This window comes from Girardinichthys multiradiatus, chromosome 20 (assembly GCF_021462225.1).
Source record: "Girardinichthys multiradiatus isolate DD_20200921_A chromosome 20, DD_fGirMul_XY1, whole genome shotgun sequence".
Lineage (NCBI taxonomy): Eukaryota > Metazoa > Chordata > Actinopteri > Cyprinodontiformes > Goodeidae > Girardinichthys > Girardinichthys multiradiatus.
The window spans coordinates 53,007,260-53,031,623 of record NC_061812.1 but is presented as its reverse complement, the minus strand read 5'-3'; the positions used below and the strand labels follow the sequence as shown (position 1 = coordinate 53,031,623).

General features: G+C 39.9%; 1 protein-coding gene across 3 annotated transcripts; it reads left to right on the top strand.

The window, feature by feature from the left end:
* The first annotated feature begins 5,456 nt into the window (after positions 1–5,456).
* On the top strand, positions 5,457–23,257 carry bin2b (bridging integrator 2b). 3 transcript variants are annotated; one of them, XM_047348853.1, is made up of 13 exons: positions 5,457–5,605; positions 5,717–5,996; positions 7,963–8,043; positions 12,194–12,248; positions 12,653–12,747; positions 14,619–14,714; positions 14,942–15,049; positions 15,133–15,218; positions 15,339–15,414; positions 15,498–15,580; positions 19,289–19,952; positions 20,193–20,285; positions 22,804–23,257. In XM_047348853.1, the coding sequence occupies exons 2-13, from the start codon at positions 5,904–5,906 to the stop codon at positions 22,915–22,917; spliced, it is 1,644 nt and encodes a 547-aa protein (XP_047204809.1). In that variant the 5' UTR covers positions 5,457–5,605; positions 5,717–5,903; the 3' UTR covers positions 22,918–23,257. The 3 variants fall into 3 exon arrangements, with proteins under 3 accessions (XP_047204809.1, XP_047204811.1, XP_047204808.1); XM_047348855.1 differs by lacking the exon at positions 5,457–5,605 and having other exon boundaries at positions 5,642–5,996; positions 19,292–19,952; XM_047348852.1 differs by lacking the exon at positions 5,457–5,605 and having other exon boundaries at positions 5,642–5,996.
* Positions 23,258–24,364: the final 1,107 nt, after the last annotated feature.

Here is a 24,364-nt window from a genome sequence, read left to right as displayed (position 1 = left end):
TGCCTAGAGGAGGTTGTCCTGTAGAGATGTATGAGTCCTTGACATTTGCATAAAACAAATCCAATGTTTTGTTTTCTCTGGTAGAGCAGCTGACAAACTGTTGAAACGTTGGAAGTGTAGCAGAGAGTGAAGCATGGTTAAAATCACCAGAAATTGCCACAAAAGCATTGCGGTTTTGTGTCTGTAGCTTAGCAACAACTGAGCTGATGGCATCACATGCAGTGTCAGCAACAGCGGAAGGTGGAACGTAAACTGTTACCAAAATAACACTGGTGAACTCTCTGGGTAAATAATATGGACGAAAACGTACTGCCAACAGTTCAATATCTGGACTGCAGAGATGACACTTCACAGTAACATGTCCTCGATTACACCATCTGTTGTTCACAAGTACTGCCAGTCCACCTCCTTTACATTTGCTGCTCCTCTTTAAGTCTCTGTCTGCTCGTATGGTTAAAAAGCCCGGCAGAGAGACGCTGGAGTCGGGGATATGATCCTGCAGCCATGTCTCAGTAAAACACATAATACTGCATGCCCTGTAATCTGGCTTGGTCCTTTGTAGGGCTTGGAGTTCATCCAACTTGTTTCCCAACGATCTCACATTGCCCATCAAAATCGACGGAAGAGATGGTTTGAACTTCCTCCTTCTCTTTCTTCTCTTAGCTCCTGCTCTGCATCCACGGCGTCTCCTTTTCAACTCATCAGGGATTTGGGGTTGTAGTTGAAGTATTATTTGAACTTTTGAGATATTAATCAGCTGCTCCCGGTTGTAAGAAACAACCCCGTTGCCATGGCAATGCATCATAACAAATGTCCAAAAATAGAAAGTATCAAGAAAAATCCTCCAAGCTGCACAGCATCCGACACCGGAGTGGACAGTCATACAAAAAAAATCAACTGTATCCACCACAAGAGGAATAGTTCCCAAAAAAGAATAAATCAGAATCAAAAGTAACAGAACTACTCCAACCTGCTGCCACCTTGAGCGGCGCAATTCTAGAACGGATATATCTCCACAGTTTATACAGGTCCTTCTCAAAAAATTAGCATATTGTGATGAAGTTCATTATTTTCCATAATGTCATGATGAAAATTTAACATTCATATATTTTAGATTCATTGCACACTAACTGAAATATTTCAGGTCTTTTATTGTCTTAATACGGATGATTTTGGCATACAGCTCATGAAAACCCAAAATTCCTATCTCACAAAATTAGCATATCATTAAAAGGGTCTCTAAACGAGCTATGAACCTAATCATCTGAATCAACGAGTTAACTCTAAACACCTGCAAAAGATTCCTGAGGCCTTTAAAACTCCCAGCCTGGTTCATCACTCAAAACCCCAATCATGGGTAAGACTGCCGACCTGACTGCTGTCCAGAAGGCCACTATTGACACCCTCAAGCAAGAGGGTAAGACACAGAAAGACATTTCTGAACAAATAGGCTGTTCCCAGAGTGTTGTATCAAGGCACCTCAGTGGGAAGTCTGTGGGAAGGAAAAAGTGTGGCAGAAAACGCTGCACAACGAGAAGAGGTGACCGGACCCTGAGGAAGATTGTGGAGAAGGGCCGATTCCAGACCTTGGGGGACCTGCGGAAGCAGTGGACTGAGTCTGGAGTAGAAACATCCAGAGCCACCGTGCACAGGCGTGTGCAGGAAATGGGCTACAGGTGCCGCATTCCCCAGGTCAAGCCACTTTTGAACCAGAAACAGCGGCAGAAGCGCCTGACCTGGGCTACAGAGAAGCAGCACTGGACTGTTGCTCAGTGGTCCAAAGTACTTTTTTCGGATGAAAGCAAATTCTGCATGTCATTCGGAAATCAAGGTGTCAGAGTCTAGAGGAAGACTGGGGAGAAGGAAATGCCAAAATGCCAGAAGTCCAGTGTCAAGTACCCACAGTCAGTGATGGTCTGGGGTGCCGTGTCAGCTGCTGGTGTTGGTCCACTGTGTTTTATCAAGGGCAGGGTCAATGCAGCTAGCTATCAGGAGATTTTGGAGCACTTCATGCTTCCATCTGCTGAAAAGTTTTATGGAGATGAAGATTTCATTTTTCAGCACGACCTGGCACCTGCTCACAGTGCCAAAACCACTGGTAAATGGTTTACTGACCATGGTATCACTGTGCTCAATTGGCCTGCCAACTCTCCTGACCTGAACCCCATAGAGAATCTGTGGGATATTGTGAAGAGAACGTTGAGAGACTCAAGACCCAACACTCTGGATGAGCTAAAGGCCGCTATCGAAGCATCCTGGGCCTCCATAAGACCTCAGCAGTGCCACAGGCTGATTGCCTCCATGCCACGCCGCATTGAAGCAGTCATTTCTGCCAAAGGATTCCCGATCAAGTATTGAGTGCATAACTGTACATGATTATTTGAAGGTTGACGTTTTTTGTATTAAAATATGGAAAATAATGAACTTTATCACAATATGCTAATATTTTGAGAAGGACCTGTAGTTGCTTTTACTTTCCAAAAGTTGTGGGTTCAATTCCAGCATTCTCCTCCACATGCTGATGTCCCTCCTCCGTCAACTTGACTACTGATCTGCATATCGGTGCACGTTTGTGAATGTGGCTCTAGTTTAAAGTGCTTTGAGTGGTTGTATGACTGGAAAGTCGCTATGTACATTGAAAGTGTCATAATGTTAACTTAACTGTTAACTTAAGTTGTGTTTAGCTAATATATCATAGGATGTTGCATATTTGCATTAGGCTTGTGTAGATTTGCATACATGTGTGCAAATGTTATCATATACTCTATCAAAAATGGTCTCTATAGGATTTAGTTTATCTCTCATTATTGGCTAATAAACTTTGCTCTGTTTCTAATTTTGTGAAAGACATTTGATGACATTTTTTTTGCACAGAATTTGTCAGATTCTAATTAGTGAACTTAGTTTTACCTACTTATTTTATAGAACCACACAAGAACGTGAAATGTGGATTAAACTGAGCAGAACTGAATAAAACTAATGAAAGACAAGTGAAGCCTCATCTAACCAGACGCCTGCAGCTTTGCATTGAGAATGACCAGCCTTTAGTTTATTATTATATGACAAACCAACCTAAGTATCCAAATATAAGATTTACATTGATTTAAAAAAAAAATCACATTTCCTGTAACATCTTTAATCTGTAGTAAATTGACCTGCAGTTATGTCTAGCTGTTTAGTGAATAATGTACATACTCTGAATATGTATAAACTAATAAACTACAGTCATGATAAAATGTTAACATGCCATGAAGCATTCAGTTCTTTGTTAAAAATGTCCACATATCAATGTTTAATTGTAGTTTTTTATCCCTGGCAAAACATTTGGTTAAAAAACAAAATTGAACCTCCTTTTGTTCATTAAACCAAAGATATCAGTAAAATGTATTTTCTACCTAGGGAATGCACATTTGCACAGTCGGTGGCACTGTTGCCTTGCTTTAAGAAGGTCCTGGGTTCAAATGTCTGCCTGGATTCTAATGGATGTTCTCCCTGTGGATGCTTGGGTTCTCTCTGGGTACTTTGGCTTCTGCCCATGGTCAGAAAAAAATAACTTAGATTAAGTGGTCTCTTTACATTTCCTTTAAGTGTGATTGCATAAGTGCACGGTTGTTTGCCCAACCGTTGCCCTGTGATGGACCAGCAACCTGTCCAGGGTTTACCCCACCTCTGGCCCAAAGATCGCTGGAGATAAGCGGGTGTAGACAACTGAAAAAGCCAAGTGTTACCCCCTTTGGTTGAAAAAACTTCAGCAATAGGCTTCTCATAGCCATCTGAAGTCTCTGACATCAGTCTGAGAAAACTTTGCTCCAATCCTCATTTTCAATTGTAAGATCTTTGAAGACTATCTTGTCATCCCACAGGAACTCAAGATGAAGATCTGGGCTTTGACTCAGCCCAGGAGTTTCCCTTTCTTAATTTTCAGTCAGTCCTTTTACTGGTATTTTCTGGGTCATTGGCATGTTCAAGGATTCTGCTTCAGTTTTTCTTTTTTTTTACAGATGGTCTCACATTTCTTCAAGCACCCTCTGATACACAATAGAATCCATGTTACATTCTAGAATCATGAGCAGTATAGGCTCTGCTGCAGCAAACGATCCCCCAAACCATTACACTTGAAGCTCTATGTTTGGTTCTTTTCCTGGAATGACGTTTTTGGTTTATGCCAAACACGTCCTTTGTTCTGGAGTCCAAATAATTCAATTTTTAGACTCATCTGTCCAAAGAATCTTATTCCAGAAGTCCTGGTCTTTGTCTCTGTTCTCTCGGACAAATTTCCTTTTGCCCTTCACGTTTTTCTGAGAGCAAAAGGTTCGCACTTGCAAACACCAAATAAAAGCTTAGGGTTTTTGGAGACTTCTGTGCAATATCTATCTGTCTGCTTTCAGGGTGAACTTGCTTGAACTGCCAGACTTGGGCATGTAGGCAGTGGTTTTGAAAGTCCTCTACTTGCAGACTATTATCCAGACAGTGGAATGGCTGATTTTAAATTTCTTTGAGATCTCTTCAGATTCATTTCCAGACTCAGATTAGCTGCTATCTTCTCTCTGAAGGCCTCAGGCAGCTCTTTGATGTTTGTCAGGAGCCCACCAAACAGGGCAAACCTTCACAGTGCTGAGTACAACAGTCTGTTTCAGTTTAAATGCAGTTTTGCATCTTCACTACTGATGCCACTATCCTACTGAAGATTCCGTATACCTCCTACCAGTTAGAATGACCTGGGCTACAGAAGAAAACAGCCACAGACTACGAATAAAAAAAAAAACACAATCAGAGACTGAATACCTCCACCACCCAAAGTAGGGTCACATAAAAAACCACCAAAAAGGCATGAATTCTTCGTTGAGCGAAGACACACCTCTGGAAGAACTGTAACCTTGTCCGTAAAGAGACACAGACAGACAAACAAAGTCAACTGAAAACATAACCTCCTTGGTAGATGTAATAATGATTGGCTGATCACAAATTGACCTAATATTCAGTTTAAAGATGAGGGCATATTGAGATCAGGAACCAGAATACTCTTTGAGTAGACATACTCTGCCTAGTTATCGCAGATATACATTTCTAACTGACTTATATATTTTTCCGAAAACAAAATGACTGTAATTAAGGCTCAGATCTCTGAAGACACCAAATCAAGCTCATTTTACTTCATGATATTAGAGAATCGTTATTAATATTTTTTTTTATAAATATGTATTCTTATATTATTTAGTTTTTACTATTCTTTCTTTCTTTATTATAATTATGAGATAGGTGATTCAAAATTCTGAGACTTTTTTGACTGAAATGGCCTTCCATTCAAACCAATGAAGTCTACAGAACAAAAATAAAGTTGATTTAATGACATTCATTCTTTAGTTGGGAACAGTTCAAACAAATGATTGTCTGCTGAACTTTTGACAGCGGCATCGCTCAACGTTGCCTGCGTCACGTTGCTAAATCAGATCCGCGTCACTAGAGGAACGTAAATTACGCCCATCGATCTCAGGTGAGTGTTGTTGCAAGACTCCTGCAGAAGAAGAAGAAGAAGGCCCACGGGTGGGAAACGTTTCTCAAGAGCGGCGCTGATGTTTATGGGACAGATCAGGACACGCAGAATGTATGTTCAGGTTTGAACAAGACGAGGGGACAACCACAAGATGTTGCTGATGATGATGATGATGATGATGATGAAAGGGACACTGAGAACGACTTCACTCTTGTTGGGCAGGTCCTGGTAGCTGCCTGGGTTTATTTCGTAAGTGTGTCTTGTTGCTCCACCTCCACCGCCTTGAGCTGAGTTTGCAGCTGAGTCGCGCCGAGGAAGCAGCAGACGTGAGGAGAGCTGAACTAAACTGAACTGAACCGAACTGAACTGAACCGAACCGAGAGAGATCGGAGCAGAGACAAGCTGAGAGATGGCCGAGAATAAAGTGGGTCCGAACCTCCAGGCTGGAGCTGGATTCTTTGCCAAACGGGTCCAGAAGTCCTTGAATAGAGCACAGGAGAAGGTAAATTGAGGGGATTCATTTTATTCAATGTGTCAAGAATTAGGCTGGAGGATATCTCGACCAGTCCTGTTATTTGAAGTTACTAGAACCCAGAACTTCTTTAGAACTTCTACAAGCACATGATGATAGATCTGAACAGGATTACTGCAGGGTTTAAAGTGACTTCTGACTTAAATGTTTCAAGCATGCGAATATGTCTGTTTAGCCCCCTTTCTGTCATGTCATTCCTCCCACTTGGTGCATGCAATTGCAGTTATTTTATTCTAGCTGACTCATATTAAAACCCTGCAGGACCTCATCATGAACATGACCAAAGTGTTATCTGTACCTCCAGAGAAAAGACAAAGCTTTGCCTTCGCAGTGATCAGCACATAAAACCATAACTTGCTCCCTGTAAACCATGTCTGTTTAAAACCACCTTCACTAACAATATTTCCTCTGCCTGTGATCAGAACAGCACCCTGAGCTCTGTTGTTCTGTTAAGTGATGTTCCACTGTGCGGACCTACAAAAGTTGCCACTTCCTGACTGAGCACTTCCTCTTGCTTGCTCTCTCTTTCTCACTCAGTTTGTGGTTGACTGGTTTGATTTTTGGTGCTCCTCCTCTAAAGAGAAACAACAGAGTTTTGCGAAGTTGCCTGCTATAGGAACTAAGGGGGTTTTGGGGAGATATTTATTCATTTCCCAGACAGAAAACAAAAGGAAGTTGGTTACATAATAATCAGATGTTTTGTTTTATGTGTTCAGCTTTGAAAACAGCTGCATTCATTGAACTATAAAGAATTATGAAACAAGTAGCCACTTTTTTGTGTTTGGTTGTGTGTTTCCTGCATGTTTGAGTATCACTGGGTTGGGATAAGGAGGGCTTGACCATGTTATCTACAGCTTTATTAAGACGTTGGCCAGAACTTTGATTAGCAGATAAACTAGGCCAATATTTGCCATAAAATAAATACCAACCATATGCTAATATTTAAAGAAAATATCAGGCAATAAATATACTAGCACTCCCCGATCTAAACACATCAACCAAGAGCATATAATTTGATGCACTTTTTTGAGGTTAACACGAATCAGATACAGTTTGGAGACTTATGCTTTCATACAGTAAAAACAATATTAAACAAACTAATGCATTTTTTCTGTTCTAAAATCATTAGAAATAAAAAAAATCAAAATCTCACACCTCAAAGATAATCGGAAACTGGGAGGGGAAAGTCTGATTAGTGCATCTCTATAGCCCCGTTCATACTGCAGGCAAATATGGCCCAAATCAGATTTTTTTTTTTGGCCTGATTAAGTGACCAAGTTTTTGAAACAAGTTTGAAGTCTCAGACGTGGCCCATATCTGATTTTGTTCACGTCAGATTTGAGCCACTTCCATATGTGGTCCGGAATCCCACTCGTATTTGAAGGTACGTTCACACAGCAGGTCTTAATGCTCAATACCCATTTTTGCTGAAATCCAATTTTTATGATTTAAAAAATTTTTTTTTTCTTTTTTTGTGTGTGGTCGTTCAAACTGCTAATTAAATACGACTGCCATCAGACTTTAGTCTAAATGGTTCACAACCCCAAAGTGATCTGCATGCGCAGATGGGGAATACACACCAAAGCCTAATCGTTTTAAATGTGACTCTTGTGGGAACAACCAAAGCGGATGTGACATTGATGTCACTTTCTATTGACGTTTGTCACAACTTAACACCAGCAAGAAGAGATAGCTTCTTGTTATCGGTCAACTTAAATAAATGGAGGCGGTCCTGCAGTTTGTCCTAGTTTTGTTAATATAGACAAAATTTTAATTCTTGCAAAATGTATTCCCATTTTTCTATTGAAAGATTATTTGGACATTCATTCATTCATTGTAAGATTATTTAGTAAGATTATTTACTCCATCCAATGGGGGGGGAGGGGGGGGGCTTAACATCGAACATTACCCATTGAAATGCCCGTTTGTTTCTTAGGTCCTTCAGAAACTGGGTAAAACCATGGAGACCAAGGATGAGCAATTTGAGCTGTGCTTCCAGGACCTCAACAAGCAACAGGTACTCCAGCACTGTTAGCACATCATGATCTGTCACTCTAATTTCATCTGTTGTAAAAGTTAGCTTTAAAAGTTCAGCAGCATTTCTTACAGCCTCTTCACCAAAGATCTCCTTGTGATTAGCGATCCAGTCAGACTAAACAATCAATGTTTTTGTTTCTGATGTTGCAATCCAGCCAGTCCAGAACTTCAGACAATCAGCTTGGCCTTGATATGAGGATTTGAAACATAATCTAGGACTCTGTTTTTTCTTTTTGTCTGATTTTGTTAGCTGCACCAGCTCTGTGGTGCAGCTTCAGGTTGTAAAAGAAAAGAGAAAGTGTTCAGATGTTTCTTCCATTTAGGAAGCAACAAAGTTTTGTGACCTGCAAATTCAGACTTTAACTCTGGAAGAGCAATCTTTTTTTTTTTTTAAATGAACAAAGATTTTGAAAAGTACAAATAAATACAATACTGTCTTGTTTTGGTGGTTTAGCTTATTGGTTAATGTTAGCTAAATGTTCCCTGTTTGGAATTACTGACCTAGGCCCTGTCCCAATACCCACATTAAACCCTACGCCCCTCTATGAAGTGTGTACTTTGTACAAGTGTATGTAGGGGTTGATGAAGTGCGCAGGTTACAAGCGTGCAAAATTGGAGAATTGGGACAGTAGGAGTTACGTCATCGACTTGCACCTCTGCAACGTAACTGCAACATCAAAAAGGGCAGGAACCAGCGCTGTTTTCAGTCTTGCTGCTAAAAAAACTATTTAAAACTGCAACAAGCGATTGTTTTGAGGAGAATAAAGTGCATGAAGCGAAGGAGGCTTATACACCAGCCTCTTGCCGCGCCAGTGTTTGTTTGAAAGGTAACTTCAGTGTTATGACCTACTGACAGCCCAGACTCACTCTGAACCCACTGGTATCTTACTATGTTGAGCCTGGAAAACTAGTAAAAAATATATTTGTCGGCTTGCTGTCTAAGGTTTACGCAGTTCTTATTATTCTGATTTGATGGCTGGTTACGTTGACGGTTGTGATTGGTTTTTGCTCAGAACGTCATCTGGAGCAGTGAATTGTGGGTAATATACTTCGGCGAAGCCCGCATCTAAGCGGACTTTGCCGAAAGGCAGATGTGTGGCACAAAGGGGGCGGGGCTAAGGACAACTCTGGAGAATTGTGTCACACTACGCACTCGAACCCATCAACGGGAACGCGCAATTCAGGGACACAACGGTGGAAGTGCGGGTATTGGGACAGGGCCCTAGTTTACTGAGTTTATTACTTTAACAATGTTGGAAAACAAACATAAAATGCAACTGAACACCTTTCTTGTACAAAGTTGCTATCAAAGACAAACAATTTTTTACCAGTCTCTTAATTAGGTTCACCTGTTAAATTCAGCCAATGACATGACAGCATCTCAATGCATCGAGGAATGTAGAATCTCGCAAATGGCAAGTTCAAACCGAGCATCAGAAAGGGAAAGGAAGAGACTTAAAGTAATATCGAATGGTACATAGTTGTTGCTTCCAGATGGCCTTGGCTGAGTATTGTAGAAACTGCTGATCTACTGTAGGGTGACCGGACGTCTCCGATTTCCGGAGACAGCACCCGTTTTAGATGACCTTTCCCCGGCTAAAGCTGTCCCTGGAAATTTCCCTCATTCTAGCATTTTGTGAATGACGGACAGAAAAAATGTTGCGTCTAGCCTGTTATTATGGTAGCCAGTGTTAGAAAGCGCGAGTGAGCATATTATGCGCAACAACAGCTGTTACGGTAGCTGGTCGCACTGCTGTTAACGTTACAGACAGTAGAATAAGAGCTGAGCGCACTGCCATGGACTGGGCTGATCCTTGCTGTGATGAAGGTTTGGTTCACGGTAGTAAATGTTACTAGTGTTGTCAACATTCACTGTGCCCTGATAAAAAAAAAAAGGCTTGGATGTGTTCTGGTTTATTAAAGGTGAGGACTAAAATGCAAATAAACTACGTTTTTATGAACGAACAGAACAAGAAAAGGACGAGGGGCATTGGTCTACTCAGTATGGACATATGAAAGATCCTCGTGAAAAAATACAGCAGTCAGTAACAGGGAAACTGAGGCAAGAACTGCATGAACTGATAATGATGAGGAGGGAGAGATAATCACCTGGTTAAATGTGCATTTCCTCTGTTGTATGAGCTTTTCGCTCTAAATAAAAATAGGTTTTTTTTTGCTAATTATAGCAATTTTAGCATTTCGACAGCTGAAGAAACTAGTCAAATAATTAAATAAACATTACTATTTACAAGCTTTTATTGGGAATTCCCTAGCTTCTCATTTAAAAATAACAAACGTCTAAAGGGTTTCTGAAATAGAAATCCCATTTAATTTGTTAAATTGCAATTTTTCAGTATGTTATATGTTCTAATATTTTTGAAGGCGATTGTGATTATATTATGTCTTTGTTTTAGAATAGTAAAAAACTGATAGAAGAGCAGAGAGGAGGAAAATTGAAAGACAAAGTGAAAGAGCAGTGGGAAATGGGAAGAGTTGGAGAGAGAGGAGGAAAATAGACCTAAGGAAGAGTAGAGCAATGAAGAGGGAAAGAAAGGGTGTTGGAGAAGAAAAAAGACAGACATTACATTACTACAGCTATTACTTTATTCCTTTTATTACTCTGTGGAAATGCTAACAGTGTGGAAAGACACTTTCCTGCTATCACTCTTGATTTTTATTGTTTAATTATGTTTAAATATTTTTAAATAAATGAAACCATAACTGTACCAATGTTTTCATTATATCTTGATAACATTTAATTATTTTAATCTCCGAGCTGCAAATGTCCCCGGATTTGATTTCAGAAATCTGGTCACCTTACTCTACTGGGCTCAAATAACAACCAAAGTATGCAGATTTCCATTTCTGAACACACAACAGGCAGAGGCTTTAAGCAGATGGGCTACAGCAGCAGAAGACCACAGGAAGTGCCACTCCATTCAGCTGAGAACAGAAAACTGAGGCAACAATTTACACCGACTCATCAAAATTGGACAATAACAGATCAGAAAGATTGACTGGTATGAAGAGTTTTGATTTCAGCTGCAAACTTCAGATTGTGGGATCAGAAATTCACATAAATAAAGTGAAAGCATGGGTCCATCCTGCCTTGTATCAGTGGTTCAGGCTTCTGGTGCTGGTGGTGTAACTGTATGGGGGTTATTTTCTTTGCATACTTTAGGTCTCTTATTTCCATTACGTTGTTGATTCTATGCCACTAAGAAATTAGGTAGTTCTGAATGTAAATAGTGTATAGTGGCCGGTGAGTGTTTAAGTCATAATTAACCCCTAAAAGAACCCGTCAACCCATTTTACCCTACCAAGCAGGGTCAACTAACTTAGTAATAATGATCATGTATTGTTGTTTTTGACCATTAGGGATAGGCACCAGTCTCCCCTTGAGCCTGTGCACATTATGCAGGTATAGAAATTGCATGGATAAATGGTTACTATATCCTTTCTTTGATTTGCAGTTATTGCTGTTGAACATTAGGGGGCTGTATAAAAATTGTTTTTAACAAAATTACTTCTGAATGTAGTTTTTTCCACGAAAAACCCAGTATCCAAGCCTACTTGTACTAATTTCCATGACAAGCTTGGAGGAATCTGTGTCCATGGGTCTTATTCAAGCTGGTTTAACCATTCGCTTCTTGACTAATTTTAGCAAATGGCCTCTGCTAGCAATTGCTGGCACACTTCAACAACATTATAGCTTTTTTTCGTCCTCCATTCTCCTTTTGCTCAGCGTTGCATTGTTCAGTGTATTCTCTTTAACTACATGCACACTTGTTAGGGCTTGTTTAGTTGTTTCTGGGAGCTAACCAGGACTGCTGTAGAAGGAAAGTGTCAATGAACAACAGGAAGGATGTGCACACAGGGACACATTTGCTGCTTTCACTTCACCATATCAACAGCTGTAACGATTGAAGCTGGGTTAGTGTAGTATTATGAGTGTGTGTGTTAACCGATCGGGAGTAACCTGTGCTGAAGTTAAGAGCAACATGCAGCCCAACAGAAACATAGTGACAATAACTTGAGGTTGCCAAGGACATGAGACAATGTGCCGAGATCATTCAGAGCTGTTACTTGGGGTCACATAGTTAACTTCTTGGCTTTCTCTTTGCCCACAGATCGACGGAAACAGATTGTTTAAAGACGTGAAGGCCTACTATGCAGCAGTGAAAAGTGAGTTTAAGCACTATTCGGGCTCAAAGCATTTAGACATCATTGTTTGTACAGGAAACCTAGTGAGGCAAAAAGGGAAGTGAATTTGGTCTATTCCTAAATTTTGTGTTGGCTTGTGCAATTCTGCCTGTGTTGATGGGCTATAAAAGAACAGGGGAAAGCCAGCAAGGGCAAAATGACAGAGGCAGCGCATGAGTCATTTGTGTTTGTTTTTTTTGTTTTTTTTTCTATCATCCAGTCAGGAAACAACTGTTGTTGTGGCCTTTTTAGTGTGGGTGTAGTGACTACACCACAAACCTTTTTAAAACAATGGCTTTTCAGGGCTCCAAGAACAGCTGAAGCTGGTGGAGACATGATAACATTTTCCAATGGGCTTTTTTAAGACCTACGGTGTATTTCCACAGCTGTGCATGAGACCTCCAAGCGACTGTCCCTGACCTTAAAAGACATTTATGAATCTGACTGGAACGGAGTGGAGGACCTTGCTGTCATTACAGAGGTGAGTTTATACGAGCCATAGGAGGTTTTTTGTGTGCACACAATGACTCGGAAAAATTATTGTTATACACTTTGTAATGTTACAACTACAGACGTCCGCCTGTGTAATTGGTACATCATGTGATAGAGCTACACAAAGTAGTGCATAATTGTGAAGTGAAATGATTAATAATGGTGTTTAACATTTATTTCTAAATAACAGAATAAAAGGTGTGCTAGCATTTGTGTTCAGCCCCCTTTGTTTTGATACCCCTGATTAAAATCCGTGCAACCAGTTGCTTTCAGATGGCACCTATTTGGTAAATAATGTCCACCACTCTGTGCAGTCTCATCTCATCTATAAATCCAGTTGTTCTCAGGTTTGTTAAAAAGCATTTAACAAAAGACACCATCGTGTAAACCAAGGAACGCAGGAGCCAGGTCCGATTTTAAAGCTGTGGAGAAGCCTTAATGCAGGGTTGGAATGTAAATCGGGAAATGACACTGGTTGTGAAATGCTGGCCTATAAATAAACTGAATTATATTTAATTGAAAAAATGACAACTGTTAATTGCAAAGAACCCCTATTGGCCTTGCATCCTCAACTTTAGCCTTCATGAAAGAGTCGCAAAGGAGATAAAAAAACTTTTTTGAAAGACAGCAATAAGTTATGTTTGCAGTTTGCCTCAGCTATGGAGGGGAGCCAGCAAACATGTAAAACACGGTGCTCTGAAAAATACTGTATGAGGAGGAAATGTAACGGTGCATTTCATCCTGTACACACCAACTTCACAGAGAAACATGGTGCTGGCAGTATCATGCTGTGGGGAGGCTTTACTTCAGGAGGAACCGGGATTCTGTCCGTGGGAAAATGGATGTAGCTAAATACAGGTCAATCCTGGAAGAACACCTGTTAGTCTGGAAAAGACTTGAGACTAGGACAGAGGTCCACCTTCCAGCAGGACAGTGACCCTAAACGTTCTGCCAGAGCTACAATGGAATAGTTTAGATGAGTGGTGTCTAAACTTGTATTCCATGTTAAGAAGATTTGTCAGTGAAAAACTCATTTATTTATTTTTTTTAATATGTCCATTTGCATCAACTGCATGTGGTCATTTGTACCATTTTTGAATTGTGGTTGGAGGCTGCACAAAATCCTTCAGATGGCTGCAAATGCACACGGGCCACACTTTGGACACTTCTTTTTAGAGCATATTCGTGTATTAGCCTGGCTTAGTCAAAGTCCAGACCTAAATCCAACTGGGAATCTGAGGCAAGATTTGAAAATGACTGTTCAGATGGTCTTCCTCCAGTCTGACCACACGTTTCAGATTTGTATTTGTTCCCCAACTTATCCATTACTTGGTGTGATTCTAATCCTGATAAAATATTTAAAAGGTTTTATTATGATGTGGACAAAAGCAAAAAATTTCCACAAATATGAATATATGGATTTTTGCAGTGAACTGTACAATAAAACCAAAAAATGGTAAAGTTGGTTTTATGGCATAAAATGTCTGCAGTATAACAGAAAATGTTATTTAAAACAGCCTTTTAGACAGAACAACACAATAAAGCTGTAATCACTGTAGATCTGGGTGTGTATTCTTGTGTAACCTGCTGGCTAATTAATATTGGGATATACACTGTATTATTCTGAAGTACCACAGCCCTGAAGGGATATTTGAAATGGCAAAACAAACATCGATATGATGCAGTGAATGTTTTGACACATCAACTCATTTGTCAGTGTCTGTATATTAAATTGTAAGTTTTAGACTTAAGGCGTATTTAATCAGATTTTAAATTCCAGGTTATTCTGTTTATTCTTTCATCTGGATTATTAATATTTGTTTTACTGATTCCTCTCCTGTGTTTCCTCTCATGCTTCAGAGTGAGGACTTGCTGTGGAACGACTTTGAGGAGAAAATAAGTGACCAGCTTGTCCGCACCATGGAGAACTACACAAGCCAGTTTCCTGAGGTCAAGGTAAAGTCATGCGTCTTAACTGGAATCCCGTCTTGCAAAACTAGAGTTGGACCGATTTCTGGTATTCTTTAAGTGCAGACCTGTCCATTTCGGTTTTGCCAGAATGCATTATTTTTTTCTAAGGAGATTAAGGAACAAACAAAATGTGCTGCAGGTTCTTTGATTTATTTACACATCAATGCACGTGTCTTTTGGTGGTTGTTGTGTAACATTTTGGCCTTTTTCAGGACCGAGTTGCAAAACGGGGGCGCAAACTGGTGGACTACGATTCAGCTCGTCACCACCTGGAAGCTCTGCAGAGCGCTAAGAAAAAGGATGAAGCCAAAATCACTAAGGTAGCACCTAAGTAAACATGTTGGCTTTCAGTTGTTGTTTGAGTTTTTAATTTTGTAATGTTCTTTCTAATCCTGTTTATCAGGCAGAGGAGGAGTTCAACAAAGCCCAGAATGTCTTTGAAGAGATAAATAATGAGCTGCGGGAGGAGTTGCCTGTTCTCTATCAGAGGTATCAGCAGCAGTAACTCAAACCAGACTTAGATTAGCCGGGATATATGTGACCCAAGTGGGAAATAAAGGCGTTTCACAGATGAAGGTGGAATTTAAGATGATTACTCTGTCTCTGCAGTCGGATCGGCTGCTACGTGACCGTGTTCCAAAACATCTCAAACCTGCGAGATGTCTTTTATAAAGAAATGAGCGTGGTAAGAAATCACACAGAACTGTCCGCATCTCCACTGTCCAACAGGTAAACGTCTGTAATGACCTTGTGCTTCTTGTTATACAGTTAAACCGGGAAATTTACAATGTGATGAAAAAACTGGAGACTCAACACTCGGGCAAAAATTTCATCATCAAGGGTTTGAATAGGTAGGGTGTTGCATTTATTTTATTTATGGCACCTGTTAGGCCTAAAATTATTCATACCCCTGGCAGTTTTAGGTTTAAGTTCTCTTTTTAGTTTTCCCGACAGGTTTCTTCTGACAGGAAGTAATACTAATGTTTTAGAGCCGCCCAGCTGGAGTTCTGACTTGAATCTTACAGAGAATCTGTGAAGGGAGCTAAAGATTAGGGTGATGGCAATGAGGCTTTCCAACTTCAAAGCATGGAGCTCATCACCAATTATAAATAGCAGTAGAAACATGCAAAAAGATGCTAAGCAATTATGAGAAGGGTTTGATTGCTGTAATTATTTTCATTGATTATTAAGAGGGATATAAATAATGTTCAACATGAATAAAAAATATTAAAACAGATAAATTATTAGTTTTAAAAGGATACTATTTTACATTGTGTGTGGGGTTTTTTTTTTTTTTTGAAGAGATGCCTCATTTCCTGTCAGAAACAAACTTCTAGGTTTTATAAAACAAATTTAAAATCTAAATATTTCTGGGGTATGAATAGTTTTGCTCGTCACTTTGTACATATACAGACACTGCCAAATGTGTTGGTGTACCTGGTAAAGATGTGTAAGAAAACACTTCAAATAAATTCTTCTGTTTCGCAGCACAGTCACACACTGAAGGGTTTTAGAAAAATCCAACCTTTTAGTAAGGAAAAAAAATTGTATGTTCAAAAAGAATTTCCCCAAATTACTTGTGGAACAATTGCTGAGACTTCGAAAAATCCTATGTAACAAACATTTCTTAACTAACTCTATACTGAAGTTGATCAGGGATTTTCTAAAACATACTGTAAATAGTAATCCATAATTTTCTGTTTCCCTGGGGTATAAATATGATGTGACCCATCATATTTATACCCCAGGGTATTCTTTTTTTTTTTTACACCAGAGGTCCATTTGTTTAGCCACTGGCCACTACGCTAGCAGAGGATCCATATTTATCTCGTCACCACCCACAGACAGCTGGAGGTAACGGGTGACTAGAAAACTATCAAAAGTTTACTGTTGCAGCAAAAAGTAGCATCTTGGAGTCTCCATGACAACCATTCAATGTTATCTACATACCAAACGATCTTTTTAAAGTGAGTTCAGAAATAAAATGCATTTTCTGTCCCACCCTCACAAACAAACACGTGAGTTTGGTGTTTAAATAAAGAAGAAATGTGTGGAAAAGCACCTCAGGGCCACTGTGAAGTATGGTGGAGGATCTCGTGTTGTGAACCCATTTCTCTTTCAAAGGCCCTGGAACCTATTTATTTATGTGAGATTATGCTTCAGCTATTAAGAAGGGATTTATTTTTACACATCTTTACAAGGAATGCTATAAATTGTGTTTTTGTGAAGCCAGCATTACACATCACTTAAGCTGTTGACACTTCCTCTTTAAAAGTGTTTGAAACATAATTATATTGCTTTGCTTCTACAAGAGGCTCATTAAAAGACATACTGCTGCTGAAACCAAAACACTTTGGTAAATCAGATAAGTTTTTTGCTTATGGAAGAGATTCTTGCTATGAAACATGGGAGGGTCTCTGTTGGTTTGCTGGGTAAGCCACAGGTTGCCCTGACTCTGCAGGACACAGTAACTTTGGAGGATTAAAAGGGGATTTCTGGAGGGCTGCAAAGTATTTATCTGATAGCTCTGGTAGTTATTGCTAAAGATACTGTGTAGCCGCTCTGTAATGGCAGGAAAAAGCTGTAATAGAGCTTAAATTAGAGCTACGTTCAGTTTTACTAAATGTATGGCTGTCATAAAAAACGGAACAGGCTTTTCTTGAGAAACGGTCAGAGGAAGAAGGGCAGTGCCTTGTGATAATAGTTTAATATTTTATCAGCACAATGTGCTGATACACATGAACTGTCAGTGAGCACTAAGTTCTCAAAAATTCAAGGCTGTATCCAATACCAAGGCCTCATAAGCTATGAAAATGACCAAGACCTCATCATTATAATAGTGCTTGGACCCAAGTGGACTTCAGAGGGATAGCAGCAGTCAGGTGCTGCCTACCAGAGGCTTTATTAGTTTATTGATGAGCATTAGCACCTCTGAAAGAGCAGATGTTTGGCTGTTTGCTGGTGTGGCCAATGCCAGGAAAGCAAGTCATCACCAATGATGATAGAGAAGCAATATTTGCCTTCCGTCAGTAAGAAACTTACCACCCTTCCTTGACTAAGTTTATGGTTATGCTCAGGGACCCAGAGCTACTAGTAAGACTTGTCTTTTGGAGTCACCACCTAAATTGGAGGGGTTTAAGTACCTCCATGATCTTGGGGGGGCTTATGTTGTCTGAGTCTTTGGCCCCTGATTAGGTATCCCAAGGCTATTTGGTCTTCAATATCTAAATGCAGACAGAGAAAACAGAATGCCTTGTCTGAAGATGAAAAACAGAGGCATTCTCCTGGTGGCATGGGCTTAATGGGGACATATCATGCTTTTAAATCCTTCCTTTTCACACTTAAATCATTCAGTTGTGGTCTATATAAAGTTGAACTGCAATGCTTTAATCTGAACTCCTTGTTATTGTAGCTCCATAAGCTCCTCTTTTACCCCTGTTCTCAGGTGTTTCTGAGTGCAACTCATTTTGGTAACGTCTCTATAAATGTTGTTGAGGCCCCACCCCCCTACAGGTCAAACAACCCTACACTTTAACTCGTTCGGCCATTTTTGTAGTTTGGTAACAATTATCTAGCTCTGCAGAAACAAGAAAAAAATGACAAAAACAATGCTAAACTGTTTATGTAATAATAATATTCAAAACACACAGTACAGTTCTGTCCTCATGGAGCTAAAAGCAGCACGCAGCACTAACAGAAGCATTCTGTATCTGTTAGGGCTGCTATCAGATGCTACTGCTATCAGAACAATGGCCAGGACGTAACAGTTGGAAAAACGTAACAGATGAGACAGAAAACTGAATGGTCTGAAAAATATAACACAAACAGAATATAAAGATATCTCCGTAATACCTGGAGAGACTAAATTAAACATTTCTCCACTCCTACAGACCCAAGGACACAACAAAATATATTTAAAGGCTAAAAAAGTGGATTTTGCATGATATGTCCTGTTTTAAAGGTCAAGCTTGCACTGCTGGGGCTTGACTCGGCTCAGTCACAGGTAATCCCCCCCTCATCTTTTGGGAGATATGTCATGGCTGGATGCTAGGTAGCAGGCGAAGTGAACTTAGTAATTCCAGAGTGATAAGGTTGCTCTGGAGACATGGAATTTCCCCGCACTTTGTGGGAGGTTGTCAGTGCTTGGGCATGAGGTCAGCTGATACTGACTAGATAATATATTCAGAACTATCTGCAAATATTTCAGCCTCTAAAGCTATGAGAGTGGTTTGACTTTTTGGAGTTGCCCTGGGAGGAACATGTTTCGAGGTTGTAGGAGTACAAGCCCCCAGCTGAGTGCACTGCAATAAGCAAATGTCCAACCTTTAGCAAGATTGTAGAAGAGCGAGATGAAGCTCCTTCAGTTTCTTGTTGCTACATCAAAAATCATTTTACAAGCTGTCTTGTGGTTGATCTTTGTGCTTCACATCCCTTAATTTGGTTTGTAATCGCACCATATTGCATGTCCAGAAGGAATCAATTTGATTTTGACCTAATGTTGTCCACTTGTCCTTATTTTCCAATATTAATGACTTTTTATTCATTTATTTATTTTCAAGCAGCACAACTGGCAAGTCAAAGAAAAGAAGGTCCCTGGCCATCTCCAACCCCATCCCCTGCAACACAGCTTTCCCAGCTGATCATGTATCTATCCATTCCCCTTCCCAAAATGGCAAAGAAGCTGGTCCCTCTTCCCCTGTCCAACAGTGTGAGAGCATTTCCAAAGAAACCACTGCACCAGAGGAAACCAGCTTCCCATCCAAAAGCACTAGTTCATCAGACTCAGATCTCAGCTTCAGCGGCCTAAACACGCCTCAGAGGCAGTCTGTTTGTGACGATGAGAACAGCGACAAGAGCACACGCAGTCAGAGTCCAGAAGACCTGGAGGCCGAGGCTGAGGCAGAGCTCGCGACAAATCAGTCGGATGACTCCGGCGTCGGAGTGCCAAAGTCTGAGGCAGCGAATCAGGAACCATCAAGCCCCTCTGATTCAGCAGATGGGGATGACATGCAGAGTCTTGACCAGGGCGCCGTGGGCAATCTGTCATTAGAGGAGGCTGAACCCAGACCTCACCCAGTTCCGCCCCTCCGCCAATCCTTCCACTCCACAGACCAACAGCCCCTGTTACCTGAAAAGGACGGGATGGAAACATCAAACAATCCCGAGACATCTGAGCCAGGAGATGACTCGAATTCCCAGAATCCACCTGGCTTTCTTTACAAGGTACTCTTGACTGCTTTCCAGTGGCTTTATACAAGTTATAAAAATTTATTTTGGTTGGTTTTTGTCTGTTTTACAAACTCAGCATTGAGTCCAAAACCAGACCCAGTGTAAAAGAGAATAGAGAGACAGAGATATAGAATACCCACGACGAACTACAGTTTAACGTGCTTATTGGGGTGGAAAAAGACAGGACCTGTAAAAGGGAAAAATATTAAAACCACACATCTTTTTTTACCCCAGGCGGTGGCGACAGAGAGCAGTGCAGCGTCTGACGAAGGCCAGCTGCAGTTTGAACAGGGAGACTTCATCCTGGTGATAGCTGCCACCCAAGAGGTTAGTCTTTCTCTGTGTGTGAGTGTGTGGGAGTTCTTGTAAAGCATATCTCGCCTTACATAATGCTGCTGATCACGCTGGAGATGACACCCTTCCTGTAAACTTTTGACCCATCGAGTCATTTCAGGCCAATACATTATGGAGATCTGTTGTTTAAAGCCTTCTGTCTGAACCATTCAATTTATCATACAATTGTGAGGAGTCTTTCTCTGTAAATACAAAACCAAAAGTATTGTTTAGATGTTCAGATTCTCAGCATAAGAGATGCAGCATAACTGCAAACTTTAGGCGCATGCTCCACGCTTTTTTGTTTTTCAGCGACCCGCATTACATCACCACGTACAGATCTGACCTACTTATTGTTACATTTTGGGTGATTTCTTTTTAATTTCTTTGCTTAGGTGAAGAAATTTCTAGAAATGATGCCTAAATGAACTCTTTTAAGAAGGACCAAAATGAAAGTCATTTTGGATATACGGTATTTCTATTGGGACATGATGTCTCCATCAATCAGAACTGTCGATGCATTCTAATTTGTAGGCATGAAAGAAGTTTGGGTTGGTTGGGGACCAAAGTCCTCTACAGCCAAGGGACCTGTCTCCTAAATCCAGTCTTTGGCATTGCTTGAGAGATTTCCTTCCAGTATTCCTCCTTTTTTAGTTCCATCTTACTTCGCATCAGCTGACCAGTTTTCTTGCAAAAAACAAAATCCCCACAGCACTATGTTGCCACGACCATGTTTCAATCTGGGAATGGTGTGTTCCGAGTGATGTGCAGTTTTAGTTTTCCCCCACATATAGCACTGTTTATGTGGTCCAAAAAGTTGGTCGCATCTGATGATTGCACCTTCTTGTTGCCTGAGAAACTGGTTGAAAGATATTCAAATCTTAAGTTGGGGTTTGTGCTCTAAACCTCTTCACAACTTTCGTTGTCTGATGTGTTCCTTTTGTGTTCACGATGCAGTTTCTTCACAAATGTACCCAAACAAACCCCCTCATTTGGTTGCATTGGATTCTATTTAGGGGTATTGGGCTTCAGGTGGCTGAAAAATGCGCACTACACTTTCCAGATTCTAATTCATTCCTTTGACCTTTGAGCCTGTATTTTATTTTTATACTGAGGTTTAACAGTGCTGGTGAGGTCATTGATTGAGATGGAAAGTGGTTTCAAAGTGGTGTGCTGTTGCACCTTATGGTATGGAACAAAGAAGTGATACCAGTTTTTCTTTAAGTAGGACAGACATAGGAATAGAAAAAGCTGCTTTGGGTTTATAAAAAGTCTATTTATAACACCTTATCCGTAAAAACATATTAACAATGGAAACAACTTTAATTTCAAATTGGTCTGCTATAATAGAAGTCCTTGGGTTCTTTTAAAAAGAAATTAATACATTCAGATTTCTTTCTTTTCCACTTCTTGATTTTTAAAATTGTCTGAACCTAAATAAAGCAATTTTAGTCATGTTAATCGTGAACAAAACCTACCTTTCTTCTGGAGGCTTTTTGTTTGCTGATCTGTCAGATTGAATCATAATTCTGTCTGATCTGAGCAACAATACGACTGTTTATCATCAGTATTCTTTTCTGATGAGACTGTGCTGTACTAGCTAACAACCTTTTACAGGTTATTTTACCTTCTTTATTTTGTAATATATTTCGTCACATATCACAATTCCCATCATGGTTTCTTTTTGTCGTGATTAAAATAAACAAAACTATTTTATACATCATTTTTATGGAGTAATCATAAAAATACTAGAATGTTCTATAATTATTTACTTAACTTAATTATTTGTATTTTACTGTTGAAATATGACATTCTCATGAAATAAAAACCAGAGCAACCTCCTGCTGGTAGATATTTTGTATTGGAGTCACATAACCACATTTATTCACAGTAGACTATGAATAGATTGTGGAAAATTGCTTTAAATCGTCAATTATCAAAACAGGTACAAAATGGCCCAAAAAACTGAAACGTCTTGTGGCCGGTGGCTCCTTTTTATGGGTGCAAATAAATCAAAACTGTAAACGTACGAAAGGACAAAGAGCCAAAATAAAGAGCAGTGATGTGACAGAGATTTGTGTAAGCAAGAACAGAACAGGACTCAAAACAGAACCCTGAAGGACCCCTTGATAGGTCTGCAGTGTGTGTAATCTGATTCATATTGAAACTAAAACAACATATATGATCTGTTTTAACAGAGGTCTTGTAATTGTTACAAAGTCCTCAGATCAAATATACTATCCAAAATGGCATTGTTGTGTGTTTTGTCATGATAGACACGCTTCAACCAATCAGGCACAAGGCCTTCATGGGGGACAAAGACAACCTTCCAGAACCTGAATTAGCTGTAAATCACAAACTTTGCTCCAATGTTCTTAAGAATTTGGTCATTGTTACTGTGGTTCAGCTATAATCATATCACAATCATGCAGAAATGTTGTTCAAACTGGGAAGTGGTTATATCATCATTCGAACCTGTTTTTTCCATGTGTTTACTGCTTGTCTCTGGCAGCTGGACGGCCTGCTGAGGGGGATCAGGGAGGAGAGCTGGAAGCAGCACCAGGATCTGGACAACTACTCAGGGATCTTCTCAGAAAAACTCATCCAGCCAGTACAGGCGGAGTGAGGCAACAGTCAATCGTCACCCTGTAATATTTCTTCTTCCACCGAGCAGTTGCTGGGTCACACACCCAGTGATCCCATATGTTTTGGGTGCAGAAGCTGTACAAACAAATGAGCACAAGTCCCTTGTGGCTTTCCCACATGCTATGATGATGATGTCGCAACTAGTGGAATAAACGTGACTGAGCTAAAGAACATTATATAAGTGGTGTTTGGAAATGTTACAGTATTTTGATCGCGTGTTTTTACAACTTTTCAAAGAGCCACTGTGAAACAATGCTTTTAAGCTGTGTTTTTAATATTTCACAAAACCTCTCAATAAAGTTCTAAGTGACAGAAAAAAATCTCTTTGCGTAAGACTTTAATATAGAAAATGAATTATGTCCTGCCATTTAAATAGTGGATTTTACAGTCTAACTGAAATTATGTGCACTGTGAGAATAAAGGCACCTGCAGTTAATCATTGTTTGCCAAGGATGTAAAAATATTCCAAAGCTCTGGAAATGTGCTGGCTAATTGACAGAGACGTTTTGGGGAAAAGAACTCATAAAACCTATAAAAAGGATTTCTTTTTGACAAAACACAAAGTGAGTTTCTGGAGATCACCAGTCAATGACTTTAATGAGTATTGAAAGTGTAAAATATAAGTGGTTTAACTGATGTAATGGCAGCTCTGTTGTACATGAGTATTCACAAAGAATAATGTGATTTGTCCCCTTCTGTAAAACAATTTCATTTTGATTAGAATGGCCTAACATAGGGCTGCAGTGGGTAGCACTTTTAACTTGCAGCAAGATGGTCCTTTCTGCATGGACTTTGCATGTTCTCCCCATGCATGTGTGGGTTTTCTCCAGGTGTTCTGGCTACCTCCCACAGTCCAAAAATATGACTAATGACTATTAGGTTAATTGGTCTCTCTCAACTGGTCATGGGTGTGTGCATGGTTGTTTGTCCTGTGTGTCTGTGTTGCCCTGTGATGGACTGGAGACGTGTCCAGGTTGTACCCCCCACCTCTCACCCGTAGACCGCCTAACCTGATATGCGATCAGAAATTTATGAAGAAAAATGTCTTTTTCACAGATCAGCATCCCCATCCTGGTAATCTTAGTAGTGCAGAGTTGTATGAGTATTCACATCCTTATAGCTTTTTTCAATCACACTTAAATGCATGTCAGAAAGAAAAGTCAATACAGACTTTACAAGTGATAATTTGAACCCAACCTTTAAAAAAGGAATCACCTTCCTTGTGTATGTAACTGATTAATTGCTTTTTCAGCTTTTTTAATTTTTATTAAATTAATTTTAATTGCCGTGAGGCCTATAGAACCAAGAAATCTCTTAAATGGATTTGACAACATGATGCTGGGTTTAAAAACCAAACATCTTGCCTCGATCTAAAGAACAGATGAGAAACAAAGTCATTTATCAGTCTGGAAATGATTATAAAGCCA

Bases quoted from the DNA above. Each gene is read 5' to 3' on its own strand.
- bin2b (XM_047348853.1), top strand. From the start codon at position 5,904: ATGGCCGAGAATAAAGTGGGTCCGAACCTCCAGGCTGGAGCTGGATTC. The intron at 8,044-12,193 runs GTACTCCAGCAC...CTTTGCCCACAG, and splicing joins AGGACCTCAACAAGCAACAG to ATCGACGGAAACAGATTGTT. The intron at 15,050-15,132 runs GTAGCACCTAAG...CCTGTTTATCAG, and splicing joins ATGAAGCCAAAATCACTAAG to GCAGAGGAGGAGTTCAACAA.